Source organism: Corylus avellana, chromosome 3, assembly GCF_965113065.1.
Source record: "Corylus avellana chromosome 3, dhCorAvel1.hap1.2, whole genome shotgun sequence".
NCBI classification, from domain to species: Eukaryota; Viridiplantae; Streptophyta; class Magnoliopsida; order Fagales; family Betulaceae; genus Corylus; species Corylus avellana.
In genome coordinates, this window is record NC_142492.1 from 15,677,213 (window position 1) to 15,695,605 (window position 18,393).

Here is an 18,393-nt window from a genome sequence, read left to right on the forward strand (position 1 = left end):
CTTGAACATGTGAGATGTACATATTTTTTTAATAGCATGGATAAAGTTGGAATAAATTTTATTAAAAACTCATGTGCATCTCACATATTAAAAAAAGAGACACATGTCACTTTTATAGACTAGGTTGAAGGAAACTCCTCCAACCCAATTTGGAGGAGTTTCTTTTAACCTAGTTTATAAAAGTGACATGTGTTCCTTGAACATGTGAGATATACATGTTTTTTTAATAGTATGGACAAAATTGGGATAAATTTTATTAAAATTTCATGTGCATCTCACATGTTATTAAAAAAAAGAGACAATCACTTTTATAGACTAGGTTGAAGGAAACTCTTCCAACTCAGTTTGGAGGAAAATTTTGTCCCACACTTTATACCAATTAGTGGACCCCGATTCAGTAGTGCAAAAATCTCTTGCCTACAATATATGCCAACTTGATTAGCCTCAAATGTGTGACCTTAATGGCTTGTTTTTGTATCAATAGGAAATGACAAACTTAGATATTCCAAAGATCTATGGAGATAATTTTACTTTTTTGTTTGTGTTATTCTTTGACAAATATTTAGTTTTGGTTGGACAACTTTTTCAAAAGCCATGGAAATTAGAATTATACTTACCAGCTTGAAGGCCATAGTCGAACTTTTAGCTTGTGAAATACTGTTATATGGATGTAAGTATAACTATAATTAAGCATGTTTGCAGATTTTGGTTGCCTTTTCTTGTTACTTTAATAGTGTCTGGATGGAAGAATCTAAACTATAACTATAATTGTTTTTGCAACAGAAGAAGATTTATATCTTGTGTGACAAATCTCCACGAGGAACGGATTGTGTTAAAGGTATCTCTGAAAATCAGCACATGACCACTGGTATCTCGGTCAATCAACAAGGCATCACGAAGAGCATACAATATAAAATCAAATAAAATCACTCACACATCAAGCAACTTCCTTTGAGAATCACATGAGACACAGGAGGATTCACCATACCATCTCAATAGCTAGTGACAAGATTTATATTCCTTATGTGAATATCTGCAGTTGTATATATCTCACAATAATTGTATTAATTTGTTGAGTAATGCATATATCTCACAATAATTGTATTAATTTGTTGAATAATGCTAGGGATCATATTTTTATCTTTTTTTTATCCTCCTAAAACTAATGCGGCTTTCAAAATCACAATTGAATCAAAATTCAAGTATGATTTATTTAAAATTTAATGGTGATTTTAAAAGTCACATCAACTTTAAGAGGATATAAAGATGGTCTCTAACATTACTCTAATTTGATTTACTTTTATCTTCTATTAGCTGTACGCTTACCATTGTAGTTGTAAACTTGCCATTTAGATGGCCCTCTGTATTGTTCTATACAAAGGAAATACAACACTGTTTTGGTCAAGCAACCAAAAACAGATTTTCTCTAATGATTATATGTTTCTTTCCATATAAACCGAGACAATTTTGTGCTTTTACATCATGTTAAAATGTTGTCTATAGTTTAAAAAGTTTCACCATTATTAAGGATCACATCTTTTAATATTTTCAACCCCAAATTAAAACAAAGAAATAAAAAATACTTAATTTTGGCAAAGACATTGTAATATTTTGTGGTTAAATTTAAATTAATGGTAATATTTATTGAACTTTTATCGGTACTTTAAATTTAAATTTATGGCTCTCTTAATGGTAATCTATTAATTTAAATTTAAATTAATAGATGTATCGTTGGATATTATTTATGGCTCTCTTAAATTGAAATTTTATAATTATTGTTAGCTAATTTGTATATTTTAATTAAAAATAATTTTTAGTTTGATTTTTTTTTAATTATTGTATACTAGTATTTTTTATGTTGCAAATAAAAATTATATTTTATAGATTAATATGATTAAATGAAAATATAAAAAATATTTTTGATTTTCCATGCGCGCGCCAAACGCCGAAAAATGTTTTCCACTAAAAACATTTTTCTGAAAAGTAACTTCCCTAAAAAATATTTTAGGTCAAAAAAATATTTTACATCAAAACAAACGGAGCATAAATAATCAATTAACTTAAACAAGCAATACTAGTATTCTTTTCTTGGTGCTTCATCGTGTCAGCATTCATAATCATTGCGGAAAGGACTGAAGCATATGGCAACTCAAACCACCCAAAGATTTCTAGGATCATGAATATTCTACATGAATTATATATAAACCAGAATTTCAAAATAAACAAAGATAATTGTTCCTACAACATGAGAAGACAAAAATGGAACAAAAGGTAGACTAAAAATGAAAGAATTGCACATAACCATCTTATTTTCTCTATATTACTCCTTTTTACTGTTTTTGCGAGTCAATTGTGAGGCTTGAGTTAACAGTAGTGATTTGTGGAAATAACAAGGTAGATACAGAAGGATAATACCTTCACAAAACGAATTGGAGAATGCTAAGAAAAAAAAAAAAAAAAAATCAAAAAGATGGGAAGAGAAAAAACCAAAAAAAAAAACAAAAAAACAAAAAAACAAAAAACAGACCTACGTCACTCATGTAATTTCTTAGGACTGGTATAATTTTTGGTTTCCGCATATTCAAAATTGTTTCACAGGAGCATCAACAAACAAGAACCAGACCTTGTAACCTTGTTATGGAGCCATCAGCCCTTCAATTGTGTAGGAAAGAGACTTTGCCCAGTCAGCTCTGAGTAGAAGCGTTTGCAGTGTCTGCATCACATCGTATGAAGGATCAAGCTTCTGCTGCCAACCCTACAAAATCAAACCAAGCACCAAAATTAGCAAAATGCATTACATCAACTATTACTCATCACAGCAATATAATTAGATGGGATGATGCTGTGCGCAGCTAGCACAGAGCACTTCAGCCAGCCCACCTAATATATATCATTTATCACTTACTGAGGGCATAGGATCAAACAACAGGCATGCCACACTAGAGCAATTATGGCATTAATGAAGAAAAAAATTACCTCGAGAACCAATGTTGTGACCAACACTGTACAGACATTGCCATCAACGTTGACTCTATGACGCCTAACTTTCTCAAGCAATTGCTGCATGCACTCAGCAGGATGGACCAGATCACCTTCTGGAGTACCCCAGAAGGTGAATGCCTCTTCCACTTCCTGTAAAAACAAGATATTCAGGTTGCATTTCAGAAAATGGTTCAAACGTCATATACTACAAATTAAAACAAGGTATTTAAGAAATTTGTACGCAGAAAATGGTTCAAAAACCACATAATAAAAGTATAACATCATGAAGTTAGTAAATGCAGGACCAAAAAACTCATTTTAAACACAAAAGTGCAAAGTTAAAACTTTTTTATTAATTTCTGAGCAATAAGAACGCGCACTTACAATAAACACCAGTTAATTGCTAGGCGAACATCATCATTATTTTAAAAAAATAATAATAATAATCAAGAGAGATGATTTTCCTACCAATATTCTAGTGTCCTATCCAGAAGGTCAAATGAGGCACATTTTGACCAATCTAAGCAGAAAGCTGTGCCTAACATACCTTGATAAAAGCCTTTGGGTTTGGGCAGTTTTGTTGCTTTGATAATCTAAGTGTGCACTCTGCTGCAGTGTGACCATCTCGACGGGCAACAGCCTTAAAAAACTCCACCAAATTTCCTCGATCGCTTCTAGAAAGTTCAGCAGTCATCCCTACATCAAGGAAAATGACATGAGGCTTTGATTTGAAGAGCCGTTTTCGAGGAGACTTGCTTTGAGCCACTCGGACAAGGATATTTCCAGGATGCATGTCTGCATGAATAAAGTTGTCCACCTGAAAGAAGAAATTCTGATATCTTGGAGGCCAAAACTATACTATGCTTAAATTCGACAACTACTAGCTCGGAACATCAACTCATAATTAACAACTGGAACAGAATCTAATGACAAACAAAACAAGCAAGCAAAATAGGATCGTATTGTTATATCAGTGTTGTATTACATGTAAGAAAAGAAAGATCACAAGTGAAAGGATAAGAAAATATCTTTGGCAATGTAACTTTTCAGGAAAAGAAAAACATTCCAAAGATAATTGCTTAAAGAGCATATTAAATCCAACATGCGATAAGATGAAAAAGAATTTTCCTTTTTTTTCTTCCTTCTTTCATTTTCCTCAATATACACTTCTATTTAGATATGCTATGCTTCTTTTATTTTGTAAAAGAGAATAAAAAGAAGTTAATGATTACAAATAGACATTTCGACTAATTAATATCAACCAATAAGATTTTCCCCTTGTTGGGGGTTTGTTTACTTGGTCTCTTTCTACTGATCCCCCCTTGTGGTCAAGGATTGATTGGTTTTTTGTCTCCCTAGAATTGGAAGCCTGGTTTCCAAGGGTTTGGCAGAAGAGGCTTTCTCGCCTCTACTCAGATCACTTCCCAATCATTCTTAAGCTGGGGTAGGTGTCAAGGGGGAAAATGCCGTTCAAATTTGAAAATATGTGGATTAAAGCGGAAGGGTTTGTGGCCTTAGTGAAACAATGGTGGGATTCCTATGTGTTCCAAGGTACACCGAGTTTTGTTCTCGCTTGCAAGCTCAAGTCCCTGAAAATGAATTTGAAGACTTGGAATGAGGAGGTGTTTGGTAACATTGGTAGGAATAAGATGATGCTTCTTGACGAGCTCCGGGTGTTAGATGTGAGTGGAGAAAGTAGGGCCATGGATGCGGAGGAGTTGATGAGGAAGGCGGACGTGGTTCGAGAGTTAGAGAAATGCACTCTTATGGAGGAGGTGAGTTGGAGGCAGAAATCTAGGGTGAAGTGGTTGAAGGAAGGGGACAAGTGTACTAAATTCTTTCACTTCATAGCCAACTCTAATAGAAGATACAACTCTATAGATACTTTTATGATTGGAGACAATCCCTCCTCTAATCCGGCCAAGATTAGTGACCACATAGTTGAGTTCTATCAAAAACTGTTTACTGAGCAATGCAGTTAGCCTATGGTAAATTGACGTAGCGGAAGACTAAGGTAACTAATCAAAGAGCAGCGTCTTTGATTCTGCAAGGAGAAGAGTCTTCGTCTTCTACCCAAAAAGATAAAAACAAGCCCGCAGGCTAAAAGAAAGATAAAACTCCGCAGAGTATTTGAGAGAGAATTCTCTGATTTGATAATAATTCAATTGATTGAGTTTTACATAATAGGCAAGCCTATTTATAGAAGAGAAATACTTGTAGAGAAAGTAAACCTACTTCTAGTAGAGAAAGTAAATCTAATCCTAGTAGAGAAAGTAAATCTAATCCTAGTAGGAAAGTAAACATAATCCTATAGTAGTAGTAAACCTAATCCTAATAAGGAAAGGAAATAAAGTCCTAATAAAATAAAATAAAATCCTAATATAAAATTGACAATCAGCGGGAATCGTGGCAATCTTTCCTTTTGTACTTCCATTGTTTGAGAATAGCTAAAATTCTGATCAAGCGGCGCTGCTCCAATATTATTTTTGATATTTTCCTTATTTTCGTTTTTACCGAAAATAAAGATAAATATCGTCCTACATCAGACACCCCCACTTGAAAAAAACTCGTCCTCGAGTTTTCTTTGGGACATGGCACATGTGGCTCCTCTGAAGAAAAGTACTTGGAGAAATCTATATAGATAGAATCAAGACATGATTTTTCCTTTTCGTCTACTTCCACCAAAATTCCTCCAACGATTTCTTCTTGGGTATCATCTTCAACTTCATTGTTTTCTTCAAAAGAATCGTCAATTTTTGTGATGATCGTGATGAGTTGCACCTGTGGTGTAGGTTGCATCTGTGGTAGAGGAAGTTGCACTTGTGGTGGAGAAGGTTGCATCTGTGGTGGAGAAGGTTGCACTTGTGGTGGAGGAGGTTGTAACTGTGGTAGAGGAAGTTGCACTTGTGGTGGAGGAGGCGGTAGCTGTTCCTCCATTGATGTAGTCGTTGGAATCAATGATGGTGGCTGCACATATGTTTTCTCTGATGGCAACTCCACTTCTTCAACCAACTTAACATCTTCCACAACTTCTTCACCATAATTAAAATTCTCTTCATAGGCGAAGGGCCTATTTGGAGAGTTATGAAGATGATTATGGACATGACGAAAGTGGCTTACGTCATCCTCACGGAATCGGTCAACATACAGATATCGAACGGGTTCCCTTCGGATCCCATAGTCATCTGGTGGTAGGAACCGGGCATTGAGTAACCGCTTCATCTTAGGCCAAGATGTCACGGGTCTTTTTCCTTCCCTGGATCGCGAGAGCTTCAACCATTCCCACCAAGCGGATGCTCCACCTTTGAGCTTATAAGCCACCAACTTCACCTTCTTTTCTTCCGGAATACACATGTACTCAAAGAATCTTTCTACCTCCATTATCCAGTCAAGGTAATCTTCAATGTGAAGATAACCATCGAATGAAGGGAGATCGTTATTCATCCGGTACTCCCGAGTGTCTCTATGATTCCAATGGGCACGCATCTGCCTGCGTTCAAACGACTCCCACAATTGGCGCACCTCCTGTTGCATCATCTGCGCTGTCTGCTTGAGCTCTTGGAATTCGGTTCTCCAAGGACCCTCTGATCGCTTGATGTATCGCTGGTAGTCGGATCTCGAAACAACATCCCTCTCACGAACGGCGTCGTTATAGAAGTTGTTGTTGTAGTATAAGTTGGCCATCGAATCCGGATAATGCCGGCTCGGATACCCCATGAATTTGGCTTTCGAAAGAGCCCCTCCCCTACAAGCGGCGTTGTTGGAGAAGTTTGTCACCGTTGCGCTGATTGGCCATGATCAGGATAAAGCCTGCTCTGATACCAACTGACGTAGCGGAAGACTAAGGTAACTAATCAAAGAGCAGCGTCTTTGATTCTGCAAGGAGAAGCGTCTTCGTCTTCTACCCAAAAAGATAAAAACAAGCCCGCAGGCTAAAAGAAAGATAAAACTCCGCAGAGTATTTGAGAGAGAATTCTCTGATTTGATAATAATTCAATTGATTGAGTTTTACATAATAGGCAAGCCTATTTATAGAAGAGAAATACTTGTAGAGAAAGTAAACCTACTTCTAGTAGAGAAAGTAAATCTAATCCTAGTAGAGAAAGTAAATCTAATCCTAGTAGGAAAGTAAACATAATCCTATAGTAGTAGTAAACCTAATCCTAATAAGGAAAGGAAATAAAGTCCTAATAAAATAAAATAAAATCCTAATATAAAATTGACAATCAGCGGGAATCGTGGCAATCTTTCCTTTTGTACTTCCATTGTTTGAGAATAGCTAAAATTCTGATCAAGCGGCGCTGCTCCAATATTATTTTTGATATTTTCCTTATTTTCGTTTTTACCGAAAATAAAGATAAATATCGTCCTACATCATAAATGGTCTTTCCTTTGGTTCCATTTCGGAGATAGAGGCTAGTTGGTTGGAGAGAGACTGTGAAGAGGATGAGGTAAGAAAGGTAGTGTTCAAGATGAATGGCAATAAGGCGCTAGGTCCCGATGGGTTTTCTATGGCTTTCTTCCAATCCTGCTGGGAGATTGTAAGGGAGGACATTATGAAGGTGTTTAGAGATTTTCATGCAGGTGGGTTGTTCGAAAAGAGCCTCAATGCCTCTTTCATTTCGCTTATTCCGAAGATTCCCGGTGCTATTAATATCAAAGACTTTCGGCCAATTAGCCTTGTGGGAGGTATCTATAAAATTATAGCCAAGGATTTAGCAAACAGAGTGAAGGTAGTTCTGGATAAGATTATTTCCCAGTCGCAAAGTGCTTTTATTAAGGGTAGGCAGATTCTAGATCCTGTCTTGATTTCTAATTAATGCCTTGATAATCGGTTGAGATCTGGGGAGCCAGGGGTGATTTGCAAAATGGATCTAGAAAAAGCCTATGATCATGTGAATTGGGATTTTTTGTTATATTTGCTAAGGAGGTGTGGATTTGTGGGGATTTGGTACTCATGGATAGAACATTGCATTTCTTCGGCGCAGTTTTCGATTATGGTTAATGGATCTCTTAATGGTTTTTTTAGCAGTTCCAGGGGATTAAGACAAGGGGACCCACTGTCTCCGTTGTTGTTTGTTTTTGTGATGGAAGCTTTAAGCAGGATGATTTCTGCGGCAGTTCATGGGGAGCAACTAGAAGGCTTCATGGTCGAGAATACTACCATCTCACATCTTCTGTTTGCTAATGACACTTTGATTTTTTGCAGTGCTATGCCCGCCCAGTTACGCTATTTGCGGAGCTTGTTTTTGCTGTTTGAAGCTGCTTCCGGTCTAAAGGTTAACTTGGCTAAATTGGTGTTAATACCAGTGGGGAACGTGGAGCAAGAGGGCATGTTAGCCGGCATTCTAGGGTGTGGGGTTGTCTCGTTGCCAGTAAAGTATCTTGGTTTGCCGTTGGGGGCCTCGTTCAAGGCTAAGCATATTTGGGATGATGTGATTGAGAAGATAGAACGTCGGTTGGCCAGTTGGAAAAGGTTGTACGTTGAAGGGTGGTAGGGTCACGCTAATCAAGAGCACTCTTGCTAACTTGCCTACCTGCTTTTTGTCTCTTTTCCCTATTCCGGTCAGTGTTGCCAAACGCATTGAGAAGATACAACGAAATTTCTTATGGGGAGGATTAGGTGAAGAGTTCAAGTACCATTTGGTGAAGTGGTCGATGGTTTGCACGCTGATTAAGGAGGGTGGGTTGGGTATTAGAAATTTAAGGGTGTTCAATCGCGCTCTGCTAGGGAAATGGTTGTGGCGTTATGGTTTGGAGAGAGATGCTTGGTGGAGAGTTGTGGTAGATGCTAAGTATGGAAGTTGTTGGGGAGGGTTGTGCTCTTTTGAGCCTGGAGGAGCTTTTGGGGTGGGGTTATAGAAGAATATTAGGAAAGGTTGAGACACTTTCAAAGGCTTCACGCGATTTGAGGTGGGGGATGGGACTAGGGTTAGATTTTAGCATGATAGGTGGTGTGGAGATACGGCTCTCACGATGGCTTTCCCTGGTTTATTCAGTATTGCCTGTGCGAAGGAAGCCTTAGTTGTGGCTAATTTAGAGGTGCTGGGTGGATTCAAACAGTGGAATGTTAGTTTTTCTAGAGAGGCTCATGATTAGGAGGTGGAGGTATTTGCATCGTTTTTCCAGGTGTTGCACTCTGCCCGAGTGAGACAAGGGTGTGCTGACAGATTGTAGTGGATCTCTTCCAAAAGAGGCCATTTCAAGGTCAAGCTTCTCTTTGCTTCCTTGACCTATACTGAAGGGAGGAGATTCCCTTGGAAGAGTGTGTGGCGAACACAAGCTCCTCCGAGGGCGATCTTTTCTGTGTGGTTGGCAGCTTTGGGCAAAATTCTAACCCTAGATAACCTCAGGAAGCGGCATGTGATTGTGACGAACAGATGTTGTATGTGCAAGAGAAGTGAGGAGACGGTAGATCATCTTCTCCTTCATTGTGAGGTAGCTTATGCTTTGTGGTGTGCCTTCTTTGGTTGGTTTGGGTTGTCTTGGTTGATGCCGAGACGGGTTTCCGATTTGCTCGCTTGTTGGTGGTCTACGAGGAGGGAGAGTGCTGTGGTCTGGAAGATGGTGCCTACTTGCTTCTTTTGGTGTCTATGGAGGGATCCTTGGAAGACATTTTATCCTCTTGTTATCATACTTTGTACCTTTGGACTGTTGCGCATGCCTTTCTGGTGTCGATTAGCTATGATAATTTTCTTGTTTATTTTTCCCTTTCTAGTTAGGCAATCCTATTGCATACTCCCAGTGTACTTTGGGGCGCCTTACGCTTTTAATAAGACTGGTTATTACTTATCAAAAATATCAACCAGTAAAGACATTTCAATTTGAAGTTGCAGTTTCTCATGAACATATAAATGAGATATTGAGCAATGATTAACAATATTTTGTTTAAGAGTTTTCCTTTTTTCCTTCCTTCTTTCATTTTCCTCAATATACACTTCTATTTAGATATGCTATGCTTCTTTTATTTTGTAAAAGAAAATAAAAAGAAGTTAATGATTACAAATAGGCATTTTGACTAATTAATATCAACCAATAAAGACATTTCAATTTGAAGTTGCAGTTTCTCATGAATATATAAATGAGATATTGAGCAATGATTGAGCAATATTGTCTACATTTTGCGTATGGGCATATAATACCTTAAGGGTTGAGAGAGAGAGAGAGAGAGAGTTAATGTTTGCGGTCAAGGAGATGGAATTTCCTAATGGATCACAGCCTTGTAAAAGCCTTTACAAGGGCATGATTCTGAACCATTGGCTAGTTCATGCAGTGGAAATTGTTAATCGTCTAGGTTTTTAAGGATATTTCCTGTGTATAGCATCAACATTAAGCTTCAATAGTCAGAGATAGCCTTAACTGTGTCATACAACCAACTTTCAAATGAAAATTAGATTATAAAATCAATGCAATCACCAAATGCCAAAGGATAAAATCATTGCAAGCTGTATCAACGAAAAATATAAAATGTTACCAGAAGCATCTTTAAAAGTGCATGAGTCCCGATATGAGCAAGCGCAGATTTAAGCCTTTCATGTCCTTGAAGCTCATCAACATAGTGGGCGACACTTTCCCCTTGCTCGTAAGTTTCAACTAAGACAGCAGGATGCACAAGTGGATATACTGGCTTAGGGAATGAAACATTCTTCCATTGACGGAAATTATAAATAAAGCGGCTCAAATGAGCAGCTTCCCTTGCCAGGTCAACTTGAGACATCATAAAAACTGCAAACTGCTGTACACTTTCATCCAATCTCAACCACTTCAGAGTAGGAATGAAATTTGATATTTTCGCTACTGAATTGATTATCGCAAAATCCCTCCTGATTGATTCACCAACCCCAGGATGTCTTACCTTTACAGCAACTACCATGGGCTTCACCTGTTGACCAGGGTATCGAAATCTCAAAGAAGCCCGATGCACTTGAGCAATACTTCCAGATGCTACAGGTGCCTCTTCAAAATTCTCAAATATTTCAGAGAGCTTGCGACCAAATGCTCTTTCAATAGTTTTCTTTGTGTATGCAAAGCTGTGCTCAGGAGCTTTGGTGTGAAGCTCTGAAAGCTTGGTGCATAAATCTCTAGGGAAAAGATCTGGTCGTGTAGCTGCCCATTGACCCCATTTTATGAATGCAGGACCTGCTTTTTCCAGTGTCCGATGAACAACCTGAAGCCACACTTTCCTAAACTGAATTCCAAAGCAATCCGCAAATGGTGCCATCATGATGCTGGGTGAAAACAAAATTGCTAGATAGAGAGCTCTCAGTAACAAGACTACACCTTCTACTACTGAGAACAGTAATGAGGTCATATAAGCATGCCCATCTTGTGCACGCATATACAAAGCATTTTGTGAAAGGGAGTGTTCCATGTCTGGATACGTTCTTTGTGCCCATGCTAGCTGACCACATGTGAAGGCAAAAATACCAGGAACAATCACATGAGAGCGTGCCAAGGCCAAGCTCACTGCTTGAGCCATCCTATTAATGGGGGGAAATGAACGACCATTGGAAGAATATTTTTGGTAAAGCTTTTTCCAAGCAACTTGGGCATGATTTGTGACTATACTACTTGCTGACATGGCAGAGAAATTCCTAGAAACAAAACTGCGGCCAAAACTCTTCTTGATGTTGTACAACGATAATGAAGCATACCCCCTACTTGAAAAGCTGTATCGAGGCAGATGCAGCCCAACAACAATGGCACCCCCATACTTGGTTACTTCTGGATAGCTGCTCCTCTGGTTTCTAAGGATAGAATGTGCGACTCTACTTATATTTCGGAACATCAAAAGTCTGCAGATTTCCAAATGATACAGATTAGCACCACAAACATTTGGCAGAATTTTAAAGAACTAAGCATATCTTCATTTCTCAACTAATATTACACCACATTGTTTTTTACAGTTCAAATTTATCCAACAGAAAAAAAAAAAAAAAAAAAAAAAAAAAAAAAAAAATCAATCTAGGAATGCATATTTCAGAATATTAAACATCTCTTTCACAGAGATTTCAACCCTCGGGTGATTGTGAGCTCCCTTTTATTTCCAAAATACAAAACAACTGACACAGAAAATAATAGTAACCTCTAAAATTTGAATGTCCAGTAACCCCATGAAGCTGGGAAGATTTTCTTAGATTGAAGTCTTAATTAATTAGTTTCAAAGGAGCAACTTACTCACAAGGCCATGGTTCAACCTCGTTACGAGCAATATGAAACATACATTTAAGATACAAAACATGGCGTTACCTCCACATGCTATAGCTTCGTAATTTGACTACCATGCCAAAATCAAACCTATCCCATCATAATCAAAAATTAAACACTAATTCAAGCAACATACTTCTCCGATTAACACAATGGCACCAGCTCATTTACAATATGTTACAGCCCCAAAACCCAACTTTCCCGTTAAAAAAAGCAACGATTAACCATCAAAAAATAAATTAAACACTTTAAGAACCTAAAATTCATATTCCTAAATAAACTCTTCACCCGAGACCCAGTAATCCTATCAATTCTAGCGAATCCCCCATCACTGCAGAAATTTATACATATATGCACCACGTTCCGCCAAAGCCCCAAGTCAGTAAGTCACCAAGTCAGCACAGCACGGAGAACTCGGTAGAACACGAAATTTGACATAAATAGAGAGAAACAGAGATAAATCCTAAATCTTGGGAGCCAGAGAGAGAGAGAGAGGAGCTGGAGAGAACCGACCTAGACATGGAGGGCGAATCTGAAAAGGAATAGTTGGGGCAAACGTGCGCAGGTGGTGAATGGTTGTTGCAAGCATTTTGCGTCGGGAGCTCGATCAGGCTTCGCGAGCTTCCTTCTTGTTCATCGCGTAGGGTTTTCGCAGAGAGGACGAGAAAAGGAGAGGCCTGCTTGTGATTGGGCCAGAATGGTTGAAACGCTGCGTTTATGGGTCTTTTCCGGGGCAAATTCTTCGTTGGGCCCACTGTCGCTTATGGAGGTGCTACGATTCTCGTGGGCCTCACGCAATGCGTTTCGACCCCAAATAAATAAATAATCGACGCCAACAAACAAGATTAGAAAAGTCCGGTGGACAGAAAAAGTCGTCATTGCATAAAATTCCCACAGATGGCCAAACCGGTTATAAAAAAAATAAACAAAAATAAAAAAAATTCCCACAGTCGTCATTGTTTTTTCCCCTTCAATTACTTAACAAAAAAAACCGGTTATAAAAATATGGGAAAATATATTATAATTCTTTAGGTCAATGCACCAAAATTAAAAACTACTTAAGTTTTTTTTTTTTTTTTTTTTTTTTTCGGAAATTTACTTTATGGGTTAATCGAAACTACAACTACAATAAACTCTCCGTCAAAATTTTTTAACAACCATTAGGGTTACTCAAAACTCCCCGTTTTACTTGATTAAAATATTAAATTTTTTATTAATTTAATTTAAAAAATTAAATATAAAAATTTTTTTTTAAAAAAAAAATTCAAAGGTGGCAGCCACTCCCCAACCCTTATGGGGTGGCTTGCGGCCACCCCCAAGTGGTTTGGGGTGGCTCGGTGGTTTCGGTTGGCCACGGGCCACCCCAAATTCCCAATGGTGGTTTGCCCAGGCTCGCGGCCACCCCCAGGTGGTTTGACCACCCCATAGGGGTCAAACCACCCAATGAGACCACCCCAAACCACCTAGGGGTGGCCACGAGGTGGCGTTCTCCAGCCACCCTTCAATTTTTTTTTATTTTTTGATTTAATTTTTTAAATTAAATTAATAAAAAATTAATATTTTAATTAGGTAAAACGGAGAGTTTTGAGTGGCCTTAACAACTGTTAAAAAATTTTGACGGTAGGAAGTTTATTGTAGTTTCGATTGACCTAGGGAGTAAATTTTCCCAAAAAAAAAAAAACTAGGGAGTTTTTAATTTTGGTGCTTTGACCTAAGGACTTATAATATATTTTCTCTAAAAATATTTTTGTCTTTTAAAAAACCTGCAATTCTGAATCAATAATAATTTTTTCAAAGAAAATGAAGTAACTCGAAAAATCTATACCTAAAAAGATGGGAGATGATGGGACACGAGGGGGAGAGAGATACGATAGCTTGCCGCTTGCAACAAGAAAGCGAGGGAGACAACAATGAAGTTAAGCTACCGGACACAATGGAAGCAAGAGAGAGACACAACGGCTTGCCGCTTGCAACGAGAGAGAGAGAGAGAGAGAGACGACAAACGGCTGCGGTAGGCGAGAGAGAGAGGCAGCCGGAGAGAGACAACCGCACGGAGTGAGAGAGGTTTTGAAGTCTTGGGGGGGGGGGGGGGCTTTTAAAATCGCTTGGTAATTCAAGGGTTTAAAGTGAAGTTATCTTTATATATATATATATATAAAACGTTTCAAAAATAAAAATAAAATTTTTTGTTTACAACTTTTTGTAACCAAAAAAAAAAAAAATCCTTTTTTAAAATTAAAATTTTTCGTTTATTTTAAATTAATGAATTTCTTTTTAATTTTTTCAAATTTATAGGGGTGTTTTTGTCTTATTGAAAAATCTATATGAGCATTTTTATCTTTTTGCTAGTCTTGAGGGAGGGAACATTGACACTGTTTTGGTAATTTAGGAATGACATTGTCAATTGGGTGGTAGTTTGAGAGGGGTATGTGGACTTTCCCTTAATTTTTTATTTTAAAATGTCAAAACAAAGTTGTTTTACTATCCAAGAATGGTTCGGTTTAGTTAACCGAAAAAATAATTTTATATCTATTAACCGAACTAAACCGACATCAGTATAAAAAATCGATACTGATTTTCGAACCACAAAAGTTGGTTGACGGTTAATTTCGATTTGGTCGTCGTCGGTAGACAGTTAATTTGCCTACCCCTACTTGATACTATTCATTGAACTTTTTTCATTTTTTCAACATTTTTATTTTTTACATCACATTAATAATTTTTTATTGCTACTCAAATTAAAAAATCACTACAAAACAAAATTTTTTTCACTTTTTTATATCAAACATTTATATTTTTTCACATTTTCAAAAAAAAAAAAAAAAAAAAAACTTATTTTTTTTTCACATCAATCAATTTTTATTACAGTTCCAACTCACTAAAACCCCAAAAACCTTTAACAAACAAAGCTCTTGGTTATTAGATTTTGGGTTAAGCGGGGCGGGTATCCAGGATTTTTTAAAAGCACAATCCGCAATCTGACTCGCCCCATATGGGTAATTGAAAAATCAACCCGGATCCATGTTTTTCTTAAGGAAAATGGGTGGGGCGCGTATTTGCCCACCCCTAAATAATACATCATAATATTCAGATATTCATGGAAGTGATCAATGGGTCACACGAGTAACCAGCTGAATTTGCTGACGAACCCCAAATATATGTTAAATGATAAAGGTAGAAACTTTTAGATTTTGTAGGAGACAAAATGCAATCTACATAAATCTATGGAAATCGACAAACACACGGAACCTAGGGCATGGGTGTATACTCTCGGTTTTCCATGTTGATTAACCCAAGAACCTGGTGTGAATTTCTTTTGTTACTCCTATTAAACCCAGGACTCGATCATCCAAATTGATTTAATTAATTAGTCCATACAATATGCATATGTTGATCAGGCAAACACATATGAAGAATACAAGATAACAGACATTAATCAAGTTAAATACACCAAAATATAATTGTGGCAAAGACGCCAATATTTCAATCTTAAAAAAACATGACTAGGGCTTCAATCTAGCCACAAATAAACTATAAACTACATAATAAAGATAAAAGGTGGAAGAGAAGAAAAACTCAAACTCCTCTTGATTTAGCCTTCAGTTCATTTTTAAAGCTTGTACCTCTTTTCTTTACACTTATTCCTAGAGGCTAAGAGGTCTATTTATAGGCTTTAGAAGTCCTTGTTACACTAGTAAACCTAGAAAATTCGTAGGGTTTTACTCCTATTACAACTAAGAGTTGAAAAACCCTAATATGGAAAGAATAACAGTCTGGCCGCCTTTTAACGTGTCACCTGTGCACGTGTGCGATTGATCGCAACCCGTGTGCACTCGATCGCACGTCTGTGATCGAGACTCTTCTGTTGTGTGCACGATTGCACATGGCTGCTTCATTGCTTGTCTTCTCTAGTAGTGCGCTCAATCACAGGTTCCCTACGCTCGATCGCACTGTCAAGGGCTCCAACTTTTCCCAATTTCTCTGTTTGAATCAAAATCTTCTAGATTTACTTCATTTTCTTTCAAAAGCCTACAAAAACATGAAAAACACATAAAAGAACTAAAATAGCATAATTTAACAACACTTAAGGAATTAAACACATATAAGTTTAAAGACTAAAATATGAATATTTTGGTATTTAACACAAACTAAATTAAGTTTTTGATCATAAGTGAACTTGAATATAGAAGTAAACTAAATGAATTGGGTGTTTTAGGTGTTTTTATGTTGAAAGAGGAGGCAAAATAATAATAATAATAATAATAAATAATTAAAATTAAAAGGGGACACAATTATTATTATTATTTTGGGCAAAACTAAAAAGTAATAATTAAAAGGGACACAAATATTATTTTGGGGGGCAAAACTAAAAAAAGAATTAAAAATGGACACAAATAATATATTGGGGGGCAAATATATGATTTTTGGGGAGATAAATTTATAAAATTGGTATATTTGAAGGACATTTATGAAAATTTGTAAAATTTTGGAGGGACATTCATGACCTCTGTTCTCAATCCCTCTCCCACTCTGACTCTCTCTACTGTGTTGAATTTTTGCCCATTTCCTATTTTCTCTATTTATGAATGAATGTAAATCTCGTCAGTCAGAGGCAGACCCACGTTTGGGGTTGGGGCACTACAAAACACTTTCTGATTAGTAACGACACATTAGTAATGTGTAAATAAGCTTGACACGTTACTAAGTAACGTGTGCGGCATGTTACTAATTTGGATGTTACTAAATTTCTATTAGTAATGTGTTAGAAATTGACACGTTACTAAATGTTTAGTGATGTGCCATCATTTTGACACGTTACTAAACTTTAGTAACATGTCAATTTCTGACACGTTACTAAAGTTTAGTAATGTGCCATTTTTAACACATTACTAAACCATGTAGGAATTTTTTTTTTTTAATAAATTTCTCATAAATTTTTAGGTGTACACTTGATATAATACTATTAATAGCTATCCATCAACATACATCATTTCTCGGGTCGTATCCAAGCTATCAATCAAAATGATGTCTACAAAACATATATATATAAATAAACATCATTGTCTATATGCATCAACATTGTTAATAAACAACAAATGAATCCAACTATATATATATACACATCAACAAAACATAGGAAATACAACTTAAGTTATTCGCGAATACATTACGTACAAACACCCCAACAAAAAACCGAGTGAACACCATCATGACCGCCCGACTTCTTCGCACTAACTGCAAATGATTAAACAACAATCAATCAGCAAATAAACAATCGAACAATCAATCAGCAGTCATCAAGTCCTAAGCGATTAGAAACGTCAAAGTATACGAAAGTCATACTCAACAATATTCAGGTTTAATGACGTGTATAAACGTCGCATAAACAACTTCAACGTTATATCTACACTACCAACACACACTTGAGTTTATATACATAGTTTCAATGATAATCCATTCAAAATGTGAAAATGATCTGAAATTACGAAGCATGTATATGATCTACGTGTATCTAGCATTTCCACAACCATAAGACATGTTAATTACTATTCTTAATTTTCAAGTATTTTGATTTAAGTATATACGCTATTTATGAATATTCGATAATAACTTCTTATTAAGTCATATGTATATGTACGGGCTTGCTGAACTAGTGGTACATTGTCTTGATAAGCGAGACTTTTGTCTAGCAGGGTCCATTGTTGGTTTTCATTTTGATCGCCGTCCTCCGCTTTTACTCTTACATCATCTACACATATTACGGTGTAAATGTGTTATATACATGCATGTGTGGCAAAAACATACTCACAAAGTGTGATTACCAAACAAAATTACTAACTGTTAAAATGATTATCATTTCAGAAGACGATCATATTACTAAAAGAGAAACAAAAAACAATATAGTTTTACCTGATCGGCTATCTACTGAGGACCTCACAATCACACGGGCTGGGGACTCTACGTCGTGTGGAGCCCTATCATTAGTCACCTCTAGCTCGGAGGTGACATTTCTCGAGCCCTCAAGCACACAGACCCGGGCCCTATATGTTGCTATCTGCTCATCAATTTGTCCAGCCATCTGCGTGGTAACCTCCTGGGTCACCTCCGCAGAAATCTCAACCCTCTACTGGGCCAATTGTGCAGCCATATGTATCCTATGCTGCTCCCTTTCATCTTTGAGTGCTCTTTCAATCGTTTGCGAGA

The 18,393-nt window shown here is 36.9% G+C and overlaps 2 protein-coding genes across 2 annotated transcripts; both read right to left on the minus strand.

Annotated features, from left to right (window-relative positions):
- Window positions 1-2,174: 2,174 nt before the first annotated feature.
- Window positions 2,175-12,953, minus strand: LOC132175562 (Protein kinase superfamily protein). The gene is made up of 5 exons (XM_059587537.2): window positions 12,703-12,953; window positions 10,457-11,777; window positions 3,530-3,799; window positions 2,977-3,132; window positions 2,175-2,755 (listed from the first exon to the last, which is right to left on the minus strand). Exons 1-5 carry the CDS (start codon window positions 12,708-12,710, stop codon window positions 2,636-2,638), a joined length of 1,875 nt encoding a protein of 624 aa, XP_059443520.1. The 5' UTR covers window positions 12,711-12,953; the 3' UTR covers window positions 2,175-2,635.
- Window positions 5,093-7,304, minus strand: LOC148586851 (uncharacterized). Its single transcript, XM_088514919.1, has one exon. The coding sequence runs from the start codon at window positions 6,697-6,699 to the stop codon at window positions 5,377-5,379; it is 1,323 nt and encodes a 440-aa protein (XP_088371045.1). The 5' UTR covers window positions 6,700-7,304; the 3' UTR covers window positions 5,093-5,376.
- Window positions 12,954-18,393: the final 5,440 nt, after the last annotated feature.

Coding starts and splice junctions, on each gene's coding strand:
- LOC132175562 (XM_059587537.2), bottom strand. Junction 3,800..10,456: donor CACTTTTAAAGATGCTTCTG/GTAACATTTTAT, acceptor TTCTTCTTTCAG/GTGGACAACTTTATTCATGC. Junction 2,756..2,976: donor TCACAACATTGGTTCTCGAG/GTAATTTTTTTC, acceptor TTGATTTTGTAG/GGTTGGCAGCAGAAGCTTGA.
- LOC148586851 (XM_088514919.1), bottom strand. CDS start 6,699: ATGGGGTATCCGAGCCGGCATTATCCGGATTCGATGGCCAACTTATAC.